The 15,852-nt window shown below is 45.2% G+C and overlaps 1 protein-coding gene across 7 annotated transcripts in view; it reads right to left on the bottom strand.

Annotated features, from left to right (window-relative positions):
• CTBP1 (C-terminal binding protein 1) overlaps positions 1 to 15,852 on the bottom strand; it is a 237,609-nt gene that overhangs the window by 62,761 nt on the left and 158,996 nt on the right. For 2 of the 7 annotated variants that reach the window (XM_063157943.1, XM_063157942.1), the window contains exon 1: positions 5,101 to 5,259. The exons of 4 other annotated variants lie outside the window; for them this stretch is intronic. Coding sequence is in view for 1 of the 3 variants with exons in the window: in XM_063157941.1 (XP_063014011.1) it covers positions 5,101 to 5,140 (40 nt within the window). In the remaining 2 variants the exon portion in view is untranslated. Of the gene's footprint in view, positions 1 to 5,100; positions 5,262 to 15,852 lie in introns of those variants that run through there. One more of the 7 variants, XM_063157941.1, reaches the window with a different exon arrangement.

The raw sequence follows: 15,852 nt of genomic DNA on the forward strand, positions 1-15,852 counted from the left end.
TAAGGCAGGCAGGCACCCCTGGGCTGTTTGCAGCAGGCAGAGCCTGAGGGTAGGGCTGGGGAATCCAGATCAGATCCTCCCATCCTGACACACCACAGACTGCAGCTACTGGGTGGCACAAATCAGAGGAGCCCAGGGACTGTCTCCTGTTCCTCCAGGAACCAGAGACTCTTGGGTCACGTTCAAAAACAATCTGAACTTTCTGCCCACTTCAACCACCAAACCAAAGGTGAACACCAAAGGCACCAAAACCAAGTCTAATCTGGGGACTCTCAGCACCTTTTTTGTGTCATGAAGGATTTGGATTCTTACTCCATTTCCCCTGACCACATTAATCATTTGGGGAGATGGGCTGAGGATTGCTGTGCACTGGCAAAGATCCTGTCCCAGTCACAGCTCCTAACCTGGACTAGCAAAGATCCTGTCCTGATCACAGCTCCTAACCTAAACTGGCAAAGATCCTGTCCTGATCACAGCTCCTAACCTGGGCTGGCAAAGATCCTGTCCCAGTCACAGCTCCTAACCCGGACTGGCAAAGATCCTGTCCCAGTCACAGCTCCTAACCTGGACTGGCAGAGATCCTGTCCTGATCACAGCTCCTAACCTAAACTGGCAAAGATCCTGTCCTGATCACAGCTCCTAACCTGGGCTGGCAAAGATCCTGTCCCAGTCACAGCTCCTAACCTAAACTGGCAAAGATCCTGTCCCAGTCACAGCTCCTAACCTGGACTAGCAAAGATCCTGTCCCAGTCACAGCTCCTAACCTAAACTGGCAAAGATCCTGTCCTGATCACAGCTCCTAACCTGGACTAGCAAAGATCCTGTCCTGATCACAGCTCCTAACCCGGACTGGCAGAGATCCTGTCCTGATCACAGCTCCTAACCTAAACTGGCAAAGATCCTGTCCCAATCACAGCTCCTGACCTGGACTGGCAAAGATCCTGTCCCGATCACAGCTCCTAACCTAAACTGGCAAAGATCCTGTCCTGATCACAGCTCCTAACCTGGACTGGCAAAGATCCTGTCCCAATCACAGCTCCTAACCCGGACTGGCAAAGATCCTGTCCCAATCACAGCTCCTAACCTGGACTGGCAAAGATCCTGTCCCAGTCACAGCTCCTAACCTGGACTGGCAAAGATCCTGTCCCAGTCACAGCTCCTAACCTGGACTGGCAAAGATCCTGTCCTGATCACAGCTCCTAACCTAAACTGGCAAAGATCCTGTCCTGATCACAGCTCCTAACCTGGACTGGCAAAGATCCTGTCCTGATCACAGCTCAGAGACCCTAAACCAAAACTGGAAGCGCTGCTGAGTTTCTCCAGCTCTCCCAGAGGAACACTGGTGAGGGAGCAAAGGGTTACATTTCAGCAGGAAATGTTAATTTGAGATTTATCTGCAACGCATGTTTTCCTCCTGATCAATTCACAGACTAAAATGAATCATCATCTTTGCTCTTGAGGCAATAGGGGAGAAAGAGACCCAAAACTACAGCTGGGAATTTGTTTTCCTGAGCTGTAAATCCATTGCTTCTCTGTCTGGGAGTGAGAAAGCACGTGCAGCTGAGGAACTAAGGCTAAAGGGCTCTGTACTACAGCTTTTATCCTCACCTTAAATTTTAGGACACGTATTAAAAGTGTAACTTCATCCCTACTCTCACACTAAATAAATAATGATGGGGGCAGGAGGCGAGGGAGCCTCAGAGGAGGCTGCTGCACTGCCAGCTGCTCTGGGATGCGAGAGCTTGACACACGCTGGGGCATCACCTCACCAATGCTCCCAGCTGCCTTGGGAGGCAAAAGCCTGACTGCTGCTCTTAAAGGCAGGTCTCACACACCAGCAGCCCAGGGCTCCAGATAAGCTGCAAGAAATACAGTCATTACAAATGTGCGGTACATAAGTCAAAACAAAATGGCAACAAGAACTTTTAGTCCAAAACATCAGCACCGTTTCAAATTTTAATTCTCTTATGTTACATACTGTATTTCAGATAAGAGAATTAAGGATCATGTTGCTTTTCAGCATCTTTGCTACAAACACATTAAAATCTATGCCTTTGTACACACTCACTGCTGTTCAAGCTGCTTTCTAGGAAAATAGGCTTTTTTACTTTTTTTATCATATTTACAGTATATACAGTAAAATACTCTGGGAGAATGTCAGTTTTCTCCCCAAAAGGGATGGCCCAGCCTAGCCAGTGATCTGCAGTAGATGTTCCTATTTAATAACGAGGGATTGACTTTATGTTTCAAAAGGCTGGCAAGTGCACTGCTGTGTGTGCATGATAGCACTCCACAGTGTGCAGCCCAGTCCCAATCTCTGGGATCACACTGTGGCTAAGAGCTGCAACCCACTCTGTTTGCACTGCAAACAAAACAATGGCTCTCAGAAACTGAGAGATTAATAAATCGAAGGATCACACATTTCTAACAAAGGGCAGACACTATTTTATCTTTATGATGCAGAAGGACAAGGCAAGAGGTAACCAAACTGACAAGCATAAGGGCACCTGTAATTTGTTTTATCATGCTACCAGAACTCCACAGGATGACAGAGTATCACAGCATATACAATATTTACATTTCTACACGTAGTGTACTGTGTGCTCAGAGCTGCATGCTCCAGCTACTCCGTAACTACGGATGACAACACTGTAATGCAAAATTCACAAAGGTGACGGGAGGAGTTTCATTTCAGAATAGCAGCTTCATTGACTAAACTCCTCTACTGAGCATGACTACAGCATATCTCGGGATTATTTCTATTTAATTTGCCAGTTCAGTAAGAAATAACACATTCCCCGATGGAGAAATACAAAATCTCTGTTATTTTGGGGGGAATGGGGGGGTGTGACAGAGAACACACCCCTGACTCTGCATCAATTTACCCCCTCAATGCCATCAAACAAACACAGAGAAGCTAAATTCATGTCCCAAGTACTATTCTATATAAACCATGACAAAAACGAGGGAACAACTTAACTGCCCCACTTTCTCTCATCTGTTTATCAACTGCAGCCACCTCATAAACACCCATTTCTTGTGCAGGCTAGAAGAGAGGCAGGTGGGGGGCAGAGAGAGGGTTGTTTGTTTCCTTGTGGTTTGAAATACTCCGATGAATTGCCAATGGGCAAAATATTCTGTCACTACCTCACTCTGGGGATGGCTGACATAATAATAAACTGAAGAGGATGCTATCTGTCAAACATTAAGGAATTCCAATATTGAAATCTTGCTGCCTTTGGGGGTCAATAAAGAGCAACATTACAAAAGGCACTAAAGTTAGCAGTTTGGGCTGCTAATTTTACATGCCTGCTTCACCAGCACACAGCTAAAAATAGATAAAACAGATAAGAGCACAGAACAAAGAGATGCACTGGACAATTATCTTTCTGCTGGCAGTCTAATTTATACTCAGCTTTTTAACCCTTCTTTATTTTAAAAGAAACAGATTTTCAAAGTATTATTTAATGCAATCTCAATATAAAATTATTAAAGAATGTTTTATTTTTCTTAGTATTTCCTTGCTCCTGTCCTAGTGGGACAGAATAATGAGATTTAAAATATTTTAATAAGGGCATCAGGCTATTTGCCAAGGGGCTCGAATACTAAGTAAGAATATTTACATGTTTTAAGACCCTGGAGGAGGAATCAGTGCAAAGCTCTTGAAACACGTACACACATCACAAATATGACAGTTAATTTTAATTTACTGGAAAAGAAAGTACACACTCACTTCAGTTTATTAGGCCTCATTATTCTCAATGAGGCTAAAGGGATGATTATCTTTAGCTGCTCTAACGTGGCCTAAAAGCAAACAGTCTTCCTCATAAGGACAACACTTACTGAAATACGTGAATTTGTACTAAAAGACTGTGAAATTGTTCAATTTAACTTACAACAGGTAAAATTTTAAAAACCAGCACTGCTAACAACATTCTCTACCATTATTCTGTCCAGCTCGGTTCTATGACTTAAATCCTGACTTTTGAAATTAATTTTTAGAGGAAAACAAAGCAGCATAGCAGTCTGACTCATATCTACACTGTAAACAGGCTGATTCTATGCTTTGTAGCCTTCTTTTGGTAACATTTGCTTACAAAATGATAATGTTTATAAACAGAATCGACATTCTGTCTCCTTATGTCTGGGGGCAAGAAAAAGAAAATCACCTTCAGATTAACATGACAATTTATGCCCGGCAATTCTGGAGGCATCACCCTGTGCATATTATTCATGTTACCTTAAAAACAACACCATAAACGCACGCTTAAAAAAAAAATAAAAGTAAGGGAAAGGAAGAAACAGAGAAATTGAGATTTAGGGTGAAGAGCCTTACCCCTGACACACAACCCGTCCGCAGCTCTGCCAAAACCATCCCACCAGGCAGGCCTCAAGCACTTTTTTACAGCAATAAAAACGCCGCTTTTAAACTTCCTGTTTATCCAAACACCGGCCCAGCTTTCCCGCAGCTCGGAGCCGGCACCGCTCACCCCACGAGCGACAGACAGGGGAACCCAACACCCCAGAGCTCCACTGGGGAGCCGAACACCCCAAAGCTCCGCTGGGGAACCCAACACCCCAGAGCTCCCGCGGGGAACTGAACACCCCAAAGCTCCGCTGGTGGACCCAACACCCCAAATCTTCCAACACCGCAAATCTCCGCTGGCGGACCCAACACCCCAAAGGTGCCCTGGTGGACCCAGCACCCCAAATCTCCCCTGGCGGACCCAACACCCCAAAGGTGCCCTGATGGACCCAACATCCCAAAGGTGCCCTGGCGGACCCAGCACCCCAGAGCCCTCCGGGGCGCAGCTTCAGCGCCCTTTCAGTTCGGTACTTCGGGACGACTCGCACCCCCGCCCCTCCGCGTCTCGTTTTTATTTCCCTTTATGTTTTCACCCAAGCTCAAAAAGCAGCCACCGGGCAAAGTTGCGCCGGCGCTGCGGCCGCCCGGCAGCCCGGCAGCCCGCGGCGGGGCCCGGAGCGGCGGTGACGGGCACACAAAGCGCGGCGGTGGCGGCGGCGGCCGCTCGCGTGTGTCCCCCCCTCCGCCCCGCTCCCCGCCCGCCCCGCACCGCGGCGAGCAGGCCGGATGGTTACCTAGAGGCAAGCCCTTGTTCAGGAGGTGCGAGCTTCCCATGGAGGCGCCGCGCTCCGTCCGCGCCCGCCGCGGGGAGGAGGAGGACGCTGAGGACGAGGAGGATGCCGGGGGGCAGCGCCGCTCGGAGCCGCCGCGGCAGCCGCGGCATATGGCGGCCGCTCCGTGGGCGCCCCCGAACTGAGCGGCGCCTCGGTGCGCGCCCCCGCCGCCGGGCGCGTCCCCGCCGCCGCCGCGCGCACGCGCGCCCGCCCGCCCCCGCGGGAGGAAGGGAGGGGCGGGGTGGGGCGGAGGGGGGGCGTGGGGGGGAGCGGCCGCCGCCGCCGCCGCCGCGCCCCCCAGGCTCGATCTCCTGGTTCTAGGCGGGCGCCGAGACGAACGAGACAGCGGGGCGGGCGAGCCTGGCTCGGCCGCGCGCAGCGAAACCGGGACCTGCCCTGGGACGCGATGTCGCCAGTGCTTTGCTCTGCTTTGTTTTGTTCTGTTCAAACTTCGGCAAAGTTAACGCCGGCTGCGTTCGCAGAGTCACGGAATGGGTCATTTTGTAAGAGACCACAGCGGCTCATCGGGTCCAACCTCCCCGCTCGAACAAGGTTTTCCCAGAGCGCCCGGCTCAGGATTGCGTCCAGACGGGTCTGGAAGATCTCCAGGGAAGGAGACTCCACACCCTCTCCGGACAATGTATTCCGTGTGCAGTCACTGAAAGCAAAGAAGTTCCCCGCACGTTCAGGTGGAACTTCTGCCCATCACTTTCTGCCCGTTCCTGCCATCACAAACACCAGCACTGCTGGTGTTTCGCTGTATTTGTGATCTGGCTAAGGCTTTTCTCTCATGAACTAACAGGAATGAAAACAAATCAAGTCATAGCGCTGTAATTTTGCTCTCGGTGAGGGTCAGTGCCTCCTGCAGCACCCACGATCCGCCCTGAAGTGCCCCAGAACTAACCCCGCGGTCTCCGCGGGGTCGGCACCGCCGCGAGCGGTGAAAATTCTAAGAGAAAGATATTCTAAGAAATTCTAAGAGCAGCGAATTGCCCGAAGCCGAAGAATCCAAGGCCCATTTCTTCCCCACGGGAACGCTCCCATCGCGCCCACGTGGCCCCGGTCCCTTGGGGTCACCCCGCGCCCGCCATGCCCTCCCCGCCCCAGCAGCGGCGGCGGCGGCCGACGCGAACCAAAGTGGCGGCGGCGGCCCCGCGGCCGCTGGGTCGGCTGACGGCGGCCCCGCCCGGGCGCGGTGAGGGAGCGGCGGCCGCCATGGCCCCGCCGCCTCCTGCCCCGAGGCTTTTTTTTTCCAGAGCGCCCGGAGCTCCGCTCCAGCCCTCCCAGAAACTTTCGCTCTACTGCCACAGCTGCCCCTTCCTCCTTGCCAGCCGCGGGCGGGAAGCGGAGCTGCGGCCGTTCGCTCGTCCGTCCCCACCCACAGCCCAGCCCAGCCCGGCAGCGAACATCCCTTCTCTGGGTTTTTCCAGAAATAAAACGATCGTTTCCTGTCAGCAACCGGCCCCGGCATCCCTCAGGGACCCGGACCCGCTCGGATAAAGACAGACACTCCTGGGTAGCAAACAAGAGAAATTCACTGGGAGAACGGACAGGGCTGTAGATTTTTCCCCGGGTTTTTTTGGGATTGGTTTACCTATGAGGGGAATATTTGAACCCAGAGGTTATGAAGGGTGGTTTCAGCCTCTGAGTTGTGTGGATTTCAGGAATCCGCTCAGGGCACAACTCAAGGATTTTAGCATAACAGGCAGCCTTCAGCAGCTTGGCTCCAGCTCCCTAAAAACTTGTTTTCCCCCATCATTTCCCAGGTAGCGTGTCCCTTTCATGGGATTATCCACCGGGATTGGAAGGTAGCTCCCAGGACAAGTTTATGCAGCCTCTGATTTATCTTCATTTTCCTCCTGTATTCCTGGGAAAGCCTTTTGTGGCTCAGCACAGACGTCTCAGACATCCCTCAAAGAACAGCTTCCCTAAATTCTCACTGTGCATCACTAGGGCAGCATCTAGCCAAGCGCCTCATGTGGGGTTTGTATAAATAAATTTGGGTTTAATCACTTTAAAGTGGCTAACCACTTTATTGCCATTTATAAATGTTAGCAAAATATAAAAACACATACATATCAAAGCTCTAAGGAGAAAATAATTATTTTTTTCTCCCTCACTGCTTCAGTTGCCATGTGGCAAAGTATCAGGAATGAACATTAGGGGGTCAAACACGCTTAAACCACAAGAGAAATATCTGTGAATACCAATATGGATATGAAAATCTCCAGAAAAAAAAGAAATTACCAGAGAAAAAGGAAAAAATCAAAAGTGAAATTAAGAATTCAGCTGCATTTTTTAACAGAGAGACATAAACAGGCACTGAGACCATGTCCTCGGTGGGGTTACATGACTGGGCAAATGTTTAGATCTAAACTGGAACTGCTGCTTCGGGGAGGGAGGGGAGTGTGGCGCAAAATATTATGACAAGGGGAGTGCTCTAAGTGAGGATAAGTTGGCATGATGAACAGATGGAGGATTCAATAACAGGAGGTTATTAATACTGCAGTTTGGTATTCTCTACGCTGCTTCGTGAAGGGATTCATATGCTTGCTCTTTTTCCTCTTCTGATTGTACACAGACCTAACAAATACACACACTGTAGGTACCACGGGACGCGGGCTCCTCCTGGCACGCCCATCACTGGTTCATGCTTCCTGGGAAAACATCCTGGGCTGCATCCTCAGCCGATGCTGACTGGAGCAGCAGCAGCAAGCCCAGCTGCACCTGCTGAAGGGAAGGGGTTGTCTGACCCCGTGTCCCCAGCCAAAAGGTCTCGGCACGCTGCTCCACAGCTGCCACAAGGCACCTGCTCCACAGAATGAACTATGCAGACTCCCAGGATGGAAAAGAACAGGAAATAACTCAAGCAAAATTGAAGTTTCCCTTCAGAACACAATGCACTGCTCTTTCTGCTTCAGAAAATGCAGCTCATTTTGCCCCAAATTCAGCCCCCCTCCCTTGCATGGCTGTCAGTGGCCTAGTTCTGGATTGGACATGAGGAAATCCAGGAGCAGAAGAGCTGACTCCAGCCAAGCCTCGTCCATTTTGCTGCCTGCTTTCTCCAGCAGCTCGCCTCTGGATCACCTCACACTCAGTCATCCTCACAACTTTTACACCATGGCTCACAGGGCTACAATGCATCTTTCACAAAGCCTAACAATCCCCATCCTCGTACTGCAATCTCTTCTTTCACTAGCAGTGTAACACAGCTGAGTGTCTTCTGTGCCCTGCACTAAGAATTATGGCATTTTTCAAACCCCCAAACTGTTCCTTGGCTCCTCACGAGTCAGCTGGAGGAGCACATGTGCTGCACAGCAAATACATTGTTTTAAGTGTATCTGTTAACAGCCACATGTATAATTTAAGTGCAAGTTTTATTCCCCTCAGAATGGGCAACCATAAGGGCATGACCTTGGGCTGTCACAAATTCAGGGCATTAGGGCTCACTATCTTTAGCAGATGGGACTTTGAAGATAGCAAAAGAGGAAGTTTTGCTGTTTTACCCCTAAGATACATGTTGAATGTTTTCTGAAGTGTAGAGTGAGCTTTGACAATTTTCTTACACAAAGATACTGCTATTGTGTGCTTCCAGATTTTCTTTGGTTTGTCACAGCCACGCGTGCTGGTGCTTTCATGCATGATTTTGCTTTGTTATCAAACAGACGTCATTCATTGTAACAGTTTTTAAAGCCATAAATTTAAAACCGTTATGCATTTTTAATCAAAATGCAAGATTATGTTTCAATGGAATATCTTAACTTCTGTCAACAGTAAATCTTGCAGATGCTATTATAAGATCCTAGGAGAGATTTATGTCAGAAGAAAAGAATGGTTGGATAAAGAGGGCCCAACACTTAACCTTTATCCTAAAATAGATTGTTTAAATGTATAATCAAACTAAGTCGATTCAATTTATTTAAAACCTGGAAAGAAAACTTTGTTTGGATTTAAATATTTCCTTAATTCTTTCACTTAGATCCTGAGGAGCATTTGTTTATATAACACACAGAGAGATCAGCTTCCTTTGATTTTGCAATTGCGTATTTCAATTACAGCTTCTTTTTTTTTTTAGTTATAACTTCCCCTGTGTGCAACTTCCCACTGCAGGAAGTTAATGCTTTCTGGTTCATGTGAAAAGTCATTTTGGAGAAAAATCTACAGGTTTTGAGGGGAAAATGGGAAAAAAAAATTGACTAAAGAGAACCACCTAATCTTTAAGAAATTGCAGTCATTGCAAGCATGAAATAAAATAGAGGACCTTCATCTACTGTTAGAAAGAAGGTGAAGGATGAAAGTAGTAGATTAAAGTTCCACTTAATGAACAAGAAGTTCAGCTGTGTCAAACACTCCAAGTCATTTTTGAAACGCCAAATGTGCATTGCTCCTTTCTCAGACTGGAACAGCTCTACTAGGTCTATGCTGGAAATACAAAGTGAAGAAGCTTATAGTGAGCTGAATGAATGGAAGAATAAATTCCCTTCAAGCCACTGAACACAAAAAAACCTCTCTCTTCTGATGTTATCTGTATTAAGTGACTAAGGGATATTCTTCTTGTTCTCACCCTCTTCATACAAGTGCTAAAATCATAAGAACCCAGGGTCAAATTAAATCCTCTGCATTTTCTTGTTGTCGTGAAACAAGACATATTATTTTCCATCTAGTTAGGGGGAGTTACCAGACCATCTCCAGGATGGTCTGTGTTGTGGCCGAAGAGAAAAAGAAGACAGAGATGAACAGCAGAAGCAACCTATCAAGAACCATGAGTGGATGTCAGCCATTGTCCATCTGTTCACAGTGGAATAAATCCAGACCTGAAGGAACAATTGCAACCTGCCCCATATGGCTCCCTCCCTTCTGCGCTGGCAGGGCTTCTTTGGGGATTTGACATTGGATGAGGTAAAGGAGAAGCAGCACAATCTGTGTTCCCAGAAATGAGCAGCCAATTAACATGAAAGGACAAAAAATGGGTTAGTGACCCAGGGAAGGTTTTCTCCTCCTCACCTGAAATCCTGCTCATTCAAACTGTGTAACTGGAATAGCTGAGGGTCCTGCTATTAATGAAATCTTAAAATTTTACATTTAGGTACTAACAAAATTCTGTGGACAGTGGGAATCCCTCAGTTGGTGAGACCACAGATCCAGTTGTCTCCAAAGTGTTAAAGAAGGCATTTAGAATATATTACACTTACATTCCATTAAAAATTATAATGCACTATGCTTTCAACATAATGAACCAGTGTAACAACATTCTGCATTTACTTTTATACAACTGGATTATTGAGTAGTAATTTACTTCTCAAGTTTTAAATCAGTCTGGGCCTGGCCATGAAGCAAAATGCTATTTTTCAGATGATTAAGGGAAGTAGGCTCTGGCCTTTGCAGAATAGTTATGAAATCTGACTCTCTCTTTAGAATTATAATGAGAACCAGATACTCTTTATGATGCTGCATTCTGCATGCAAAAAAAGAAGAGATCTACATATTAAGGCCAACTGAAGGGATCAAAACCCACAAGTCTGTAGTAGATTCAATAACCTGCTTGGTGGTGGCAATTTCACAGGTAATATGGAGAATAATGAACCATCCCATGGCCTAAGCAGAACCAGTGGATGTCCTGAGTGAACTTGCTGCTGGGAGTGTGTTAGTGAGCTGCAGTGTCATTTGCACTCTACTATCCTCCACCTCCTCTTGAGTTCTAACACACTTGGCATCTTATTTTTATCAAAGTTGTACAACAAGTAGCCAGGGAAAAAGCAAAAGTTGTATCAAAGATAGTTCTCAAGTTCCCAAACAATTCTATTTGCATTTGTGAGTGTCATTCATTCACTAGGTGGCACAGAAAGCATCATACTTGCTTGTTTCTTCCTTGTTCCAAACACACTCCACAAGACTGGGGATGCCCTCAAGAAAAACTAAACACACATGAAATCAAAGCCACATCTCACTAAGGTAGAGACTTTGCTCTGAAACTCAGCACAAGTCTTACCCATCTGAAAAACCAGCAAGGATACTAAAGGATGAAAAAAGCAGAACAGTGAAACTGTCCATTTGCTGCAAAGGACCTTAGGCACAACCACTCACTGGGATTATGGACATTTATGACATTGAAATGAACTCTCCTGCTTTGTCAGATTTTCTCAGGATGATGACAAGCTACCAGGCTTGAATTTCATCCTGTTCCAAAGTGAGCGCTGCTTTGTATCACCATGAAATACTGCACTACCAGCATTCCACCATCACCTGCTGCTAAGATAAGAGAGTGGTTCATTAGTGAGCCAGAAGTGACCTCTGGTGAATCCCCACACCGGCTCCTGAGACACACAGCACCTCCCTGCTGTCCCTGACTGATCACACCCCCTGCAATGAGAATCCATCGTGCTGCACCCCAACACCAGTCAGCAGCTGCACCCCAGCAGTGGAGCCCTTCAGGTGCCTGCAGTCACCCACAGGGTGCACAGCAGCTGGAACAAGCAACAGAAAACATTGACTGGTACATTGAAAAGCCTGAACACATTTGCCTCAACACAGTAAAACCTGCCCACTGGTAACTGCTAGATAATTTAATGGACAACGATAAAACATGCAAGCTCTACCTGGAGATTAAAATTATTTAATTTAATTTAAAAAGTAGTATATCCAGAAATTTGTAAACAAAATGAGAAAGGCATCCTATTAAATATGCAAAAAAATGCCAATATTATTTTCAGTCAGTGATCTTTGAACTCTAAGAAAACAGGAAAACTAGAGTAGAGAATCACAGTAAGCAAAGAGCTGGGCAGTGAAAATCAATTTCATATTTACAACATAGGAACAATATACAGGCCAGGCAATCCATTACAGTGAATGGTCGATGGTTTCAGACCAGGAAAAGATACTAGCAAGGTTTCATGTGTAAAGCACATACCCCATCAGCCAAAGAAACATATTCCATGTTCTCTGCCTCCATATACCTGGCAACACACTAGTATTTTAACCTTCTCCTAATACATTTATTTTTTCCTAACAAACATCTGTAGGAGGTTATTGAGAAGGCCACCTTTTTGCTTTTATTAAACCAAAATACTCTTGTGCAGCTCTTTTACTTCCTGTTCTCAAGACTTAAAACTGAATAGCTGAAAAGGAAACTGCAACTTATCCCTATGCAAGACTCCCCAAGATATAATTCCCATCCGTAAGGGACATCAATTTATGTGATTTACAGAGTGATGTGGAAAAAGGGTTAAAGATATTGAAAACACTGCCTTTGTATAGCTGAATAATGAGAGAGCAGCGAGTTCTCCTGGCAGAAAGATCACACTACTCATACTCATGTAACACAGAATTTCAGTACAGAAGCAAAGGCGATTCAGAGAGGTGATAATCAGTATCAACAGATTTACTGCTGTTTGAGCTGATCTGTGCTGCCAAATACCCTGACTTACAGACTAAGGCAGCACTGAGCATTATGATAGGATGGCGTTATTTAAAGATTAATGGATAAACTTTCCAAAGGCCTTATCATATTACATGAAGAAGATACTGCAGAGAGAACACATCTCATGGAAATGTTTGCTAAATCATTGTCTTTTTAACGGTTCAATTCCTCTACACAGGAAAACACCATCTGACAGGGATGTTTTGTTGAATTTGTATCACAGCACAGCACAACTCTGGCCCTACAAGTGTCTTCTGGGAACTGCATCATCTCACAACAACCATTGCTCTGACACAGCAGGATCACCGGTGCAATTTTACACGCAGCTCCTGTTGTGCCAGACAGGCATTGCCAGGGTGCCTGGGCTGACACATCTGCAGCATTTGTGACTCACTGTGGAAAGCCCACAAAGATTTCACCCTGAGCTGTAAACAGAATTGTTTGAGATCACAAACTGCAGCCATTAAGCAGCACTGCCAAGGCCACCATTGCTCCATGTCCCCTCTGCGTGTCTGTTAAATACCTCCAAGGACAGTGACTCAACCACAGCCTGGGCAGCTGTTCCAACGCCTGGGCACCCATTCCATGAAGAAATTGTTCCAAATATCCAATCCAAGCCTGCCTGGCACAACCCGAGGCCGCTTCCCTTGCCCTGTCACAGGAGGAGATGGGGTTGGTGCGGCAGGACCTGCCTTTCACTGACGCCTCAGCTCCCAGATGTGCCCCAGGCCCCGCTGCTGGCTGGGTGCTGTGTCTGCAAACCTCCAGCGCCAGGGACCTCCCCAGAGAGCCAGCACTGCTGGAAATGATGGAAAGGGGCTTGCAGAGCAAAACTAACCGCATTAAAATAAATTCTGTGACAGTTTTGAAAGGTAAATTTCCTGGAACTGACTATTGAATAGAAGAGGACTTGGAACATTATGTTCCTTTTGAAAGCACTTTCAATTAATGCAGACCATGTTGAATATCTTGCTGCTGCCTTTTTTTTTCTCATTTATTTCATCAAGACAATTACTTGGTTTCCTAACATATGCTGTCTTTTTCATGAAGCAGGGTATCTTATACTGCTTTTATGTAACAAACTATTATTTTTCACTACACTGATGTGCCATCTGAATTACAAGATCACAAGTAACACAATAAACATTAAAAATCTGCAATCGACAATTTTTAAATTTTCATTTTTATCACATAATCCCAAGGAAGATCTTAAGGTACATAAAGCCTATTTTTTCCTTCAAATTATTATGGTTTCTTTGGTCCTGAATAATTCCATGAACAGCTGAAGAGTCACTGATATCAGAATACTCTCTTATTAATTTGTATTATTTTATGTATCTGGAAGAATGATCACAGTACAGGCTTGTACATCACCACAGGAAGAAGAAAGTTCAGCAGACATAGACAAAAAGGAAAATACTTCCATGCAAACAGATTGGGTTCTTAATTAAAATGATTTGATACGCCTTATGAACAGTGCAAGTTATATCACAGATGATGAAGTCACCTTAGGAAAAATGTACTTTAAATTAACTACTGGCAGCTAAAGACAACTGAGCTGTAATAATAAGCAAATGTACATAGATAAGGTATAAATAATTAATTCTCCTTTCCTGAAAGACCTGGAAAGCAATGGGAAGAGGCTGTGTATGGCTGTGTGTGCTGATCTCGCACTGAAGTGGCTTCCAGCCCCGTGACCCAGAAAGGTTAAAGTTTGTGTCTTTCCCAGAGGCTGCACCTCTGTGATTAACATCACAGAGAAGCCCACATCAGAAAGAACTATCACAACAGAGGAATGAACAATAATTCATGCAGATAACAAAGAGTCTAAGGAGAAAAAGAAAAACAGCCCTACTTTGGTTCAATGAGTATTTTGGAAGTTTTTCCTTTTATGCATCATAACTGTAACTTTTACTCAATACCAAGCACTGAAGGAGATGATTTATTTGTTTTTTGAGGTTTTACAATCACAAGAAGAATTAAGTGTTCCCACTCTATTCCTGAATCTTTCCTGACAAGAGATTTCCAACTCCACTAAAATCTGTGGATGTTTTCAGATGTGGACAGATGTCTGAGAGGCCACAGGCTGAGGTCATCAAACTCATCTCATTTGTGACCTAAGCTCGGTCCCTTGGCTGTCTTAAAACAAAAATATATATATAAGGGGAAGGGAAATGATGGAAGGGAAAGGACACCAAAGAAATTGTTTTCCAATTTATCTAGGAATTTTTTCTGGTTAACTTTTAATCGAATAGCACACACAGAGTTTGGTAACATAAAGCCAAGATGATGCACATTGAGAAGATATATAATATATTCTTGGTTATTTATCATACACTGCTCCTCACAGCCTAATTATTGTTTATGGCATTATTAGCAGTCAACTGTCTGTTATTTTCTGCACATCTAACCAACTAGATTTTTCAAGAACTCACATTTAAATCTCATTTCAAAGCCACTTTACTGCACTGAGTTAAATTGCTTAAATTTATATGTATTTTACATAAACCTTCATTTATCAACAAAGAGCTCAATTTCTTGGTTCTTGAAACACTCAAAGAAAAAAAAAAGTGCCATGCTGATGCTGACATCATTTTGGCTGCTTAAGGGAAGATAAAATTGGGTCTCTCAAAGCTGCAGGCAAAATACTACAATGGATAACAAATATTCCTTGTGTATACATGGTTGGAACGGCTGTCTCCATTGGGCACTGACTGTACATTGTGGAGCACAGAATGGATTCAGAGAATATTTTATTGTTACAGTCAGTTCATGTGGACATGCAGTATTCAAACAGTTTTTTTACAATTGCTGCTACCTGCTCCCTGACCCCAGAGATGCCTTCTTGCTCAAAACAACCATCAAACCTCCAAAACACTGCAGAAATCCACCATGTAAATAAATAAATATATATACTCATGGAACAGGGGTCTATTTAGGAAAAAAGCAAAGATTCACTGATGGCAAATTTTCTGAATCTTTTTCCCTCTGATGGCTGCAGGGTAGTCTAAATTTTTACATATAATCCACTGTTAGGATCAACACTGTTTCTGTTATGCTCTTTAAAAAAAAAAAAACACAGAGGAAAGGAGAAAAGAGGTTTTGCACAGGAGCATTAATAGTTCCACTTGCCCTGTGGCAAATGGGGAAAATATGTCAATGTGAATTACTGTACTGTCTCCATGGATCAAGATTTCTCTTAGTGCTTTCAAAATTCCACTAACAGAAACAATTGCTAAGAGCATTTGCTACTTAGCCTGCTATGCTGGAATCAAATAAGACCCTAGGATCAACTA

Source organism: Melospiza melodia, chromosome 5 (genome assembly GCF_035770615.1).
Source record: "Melospiza melodia melodia isolate bMelMel2 chromosome 5, bMelMel2.pri, whole genome shotgun sequence".
NCBI classification, from domain to species: domain Eukaryota; kingdom Metazoa; phylum Chordata; class Aves; order Passeriformes; family Passerellidae; genus Melospiza; species Melospiza melodia.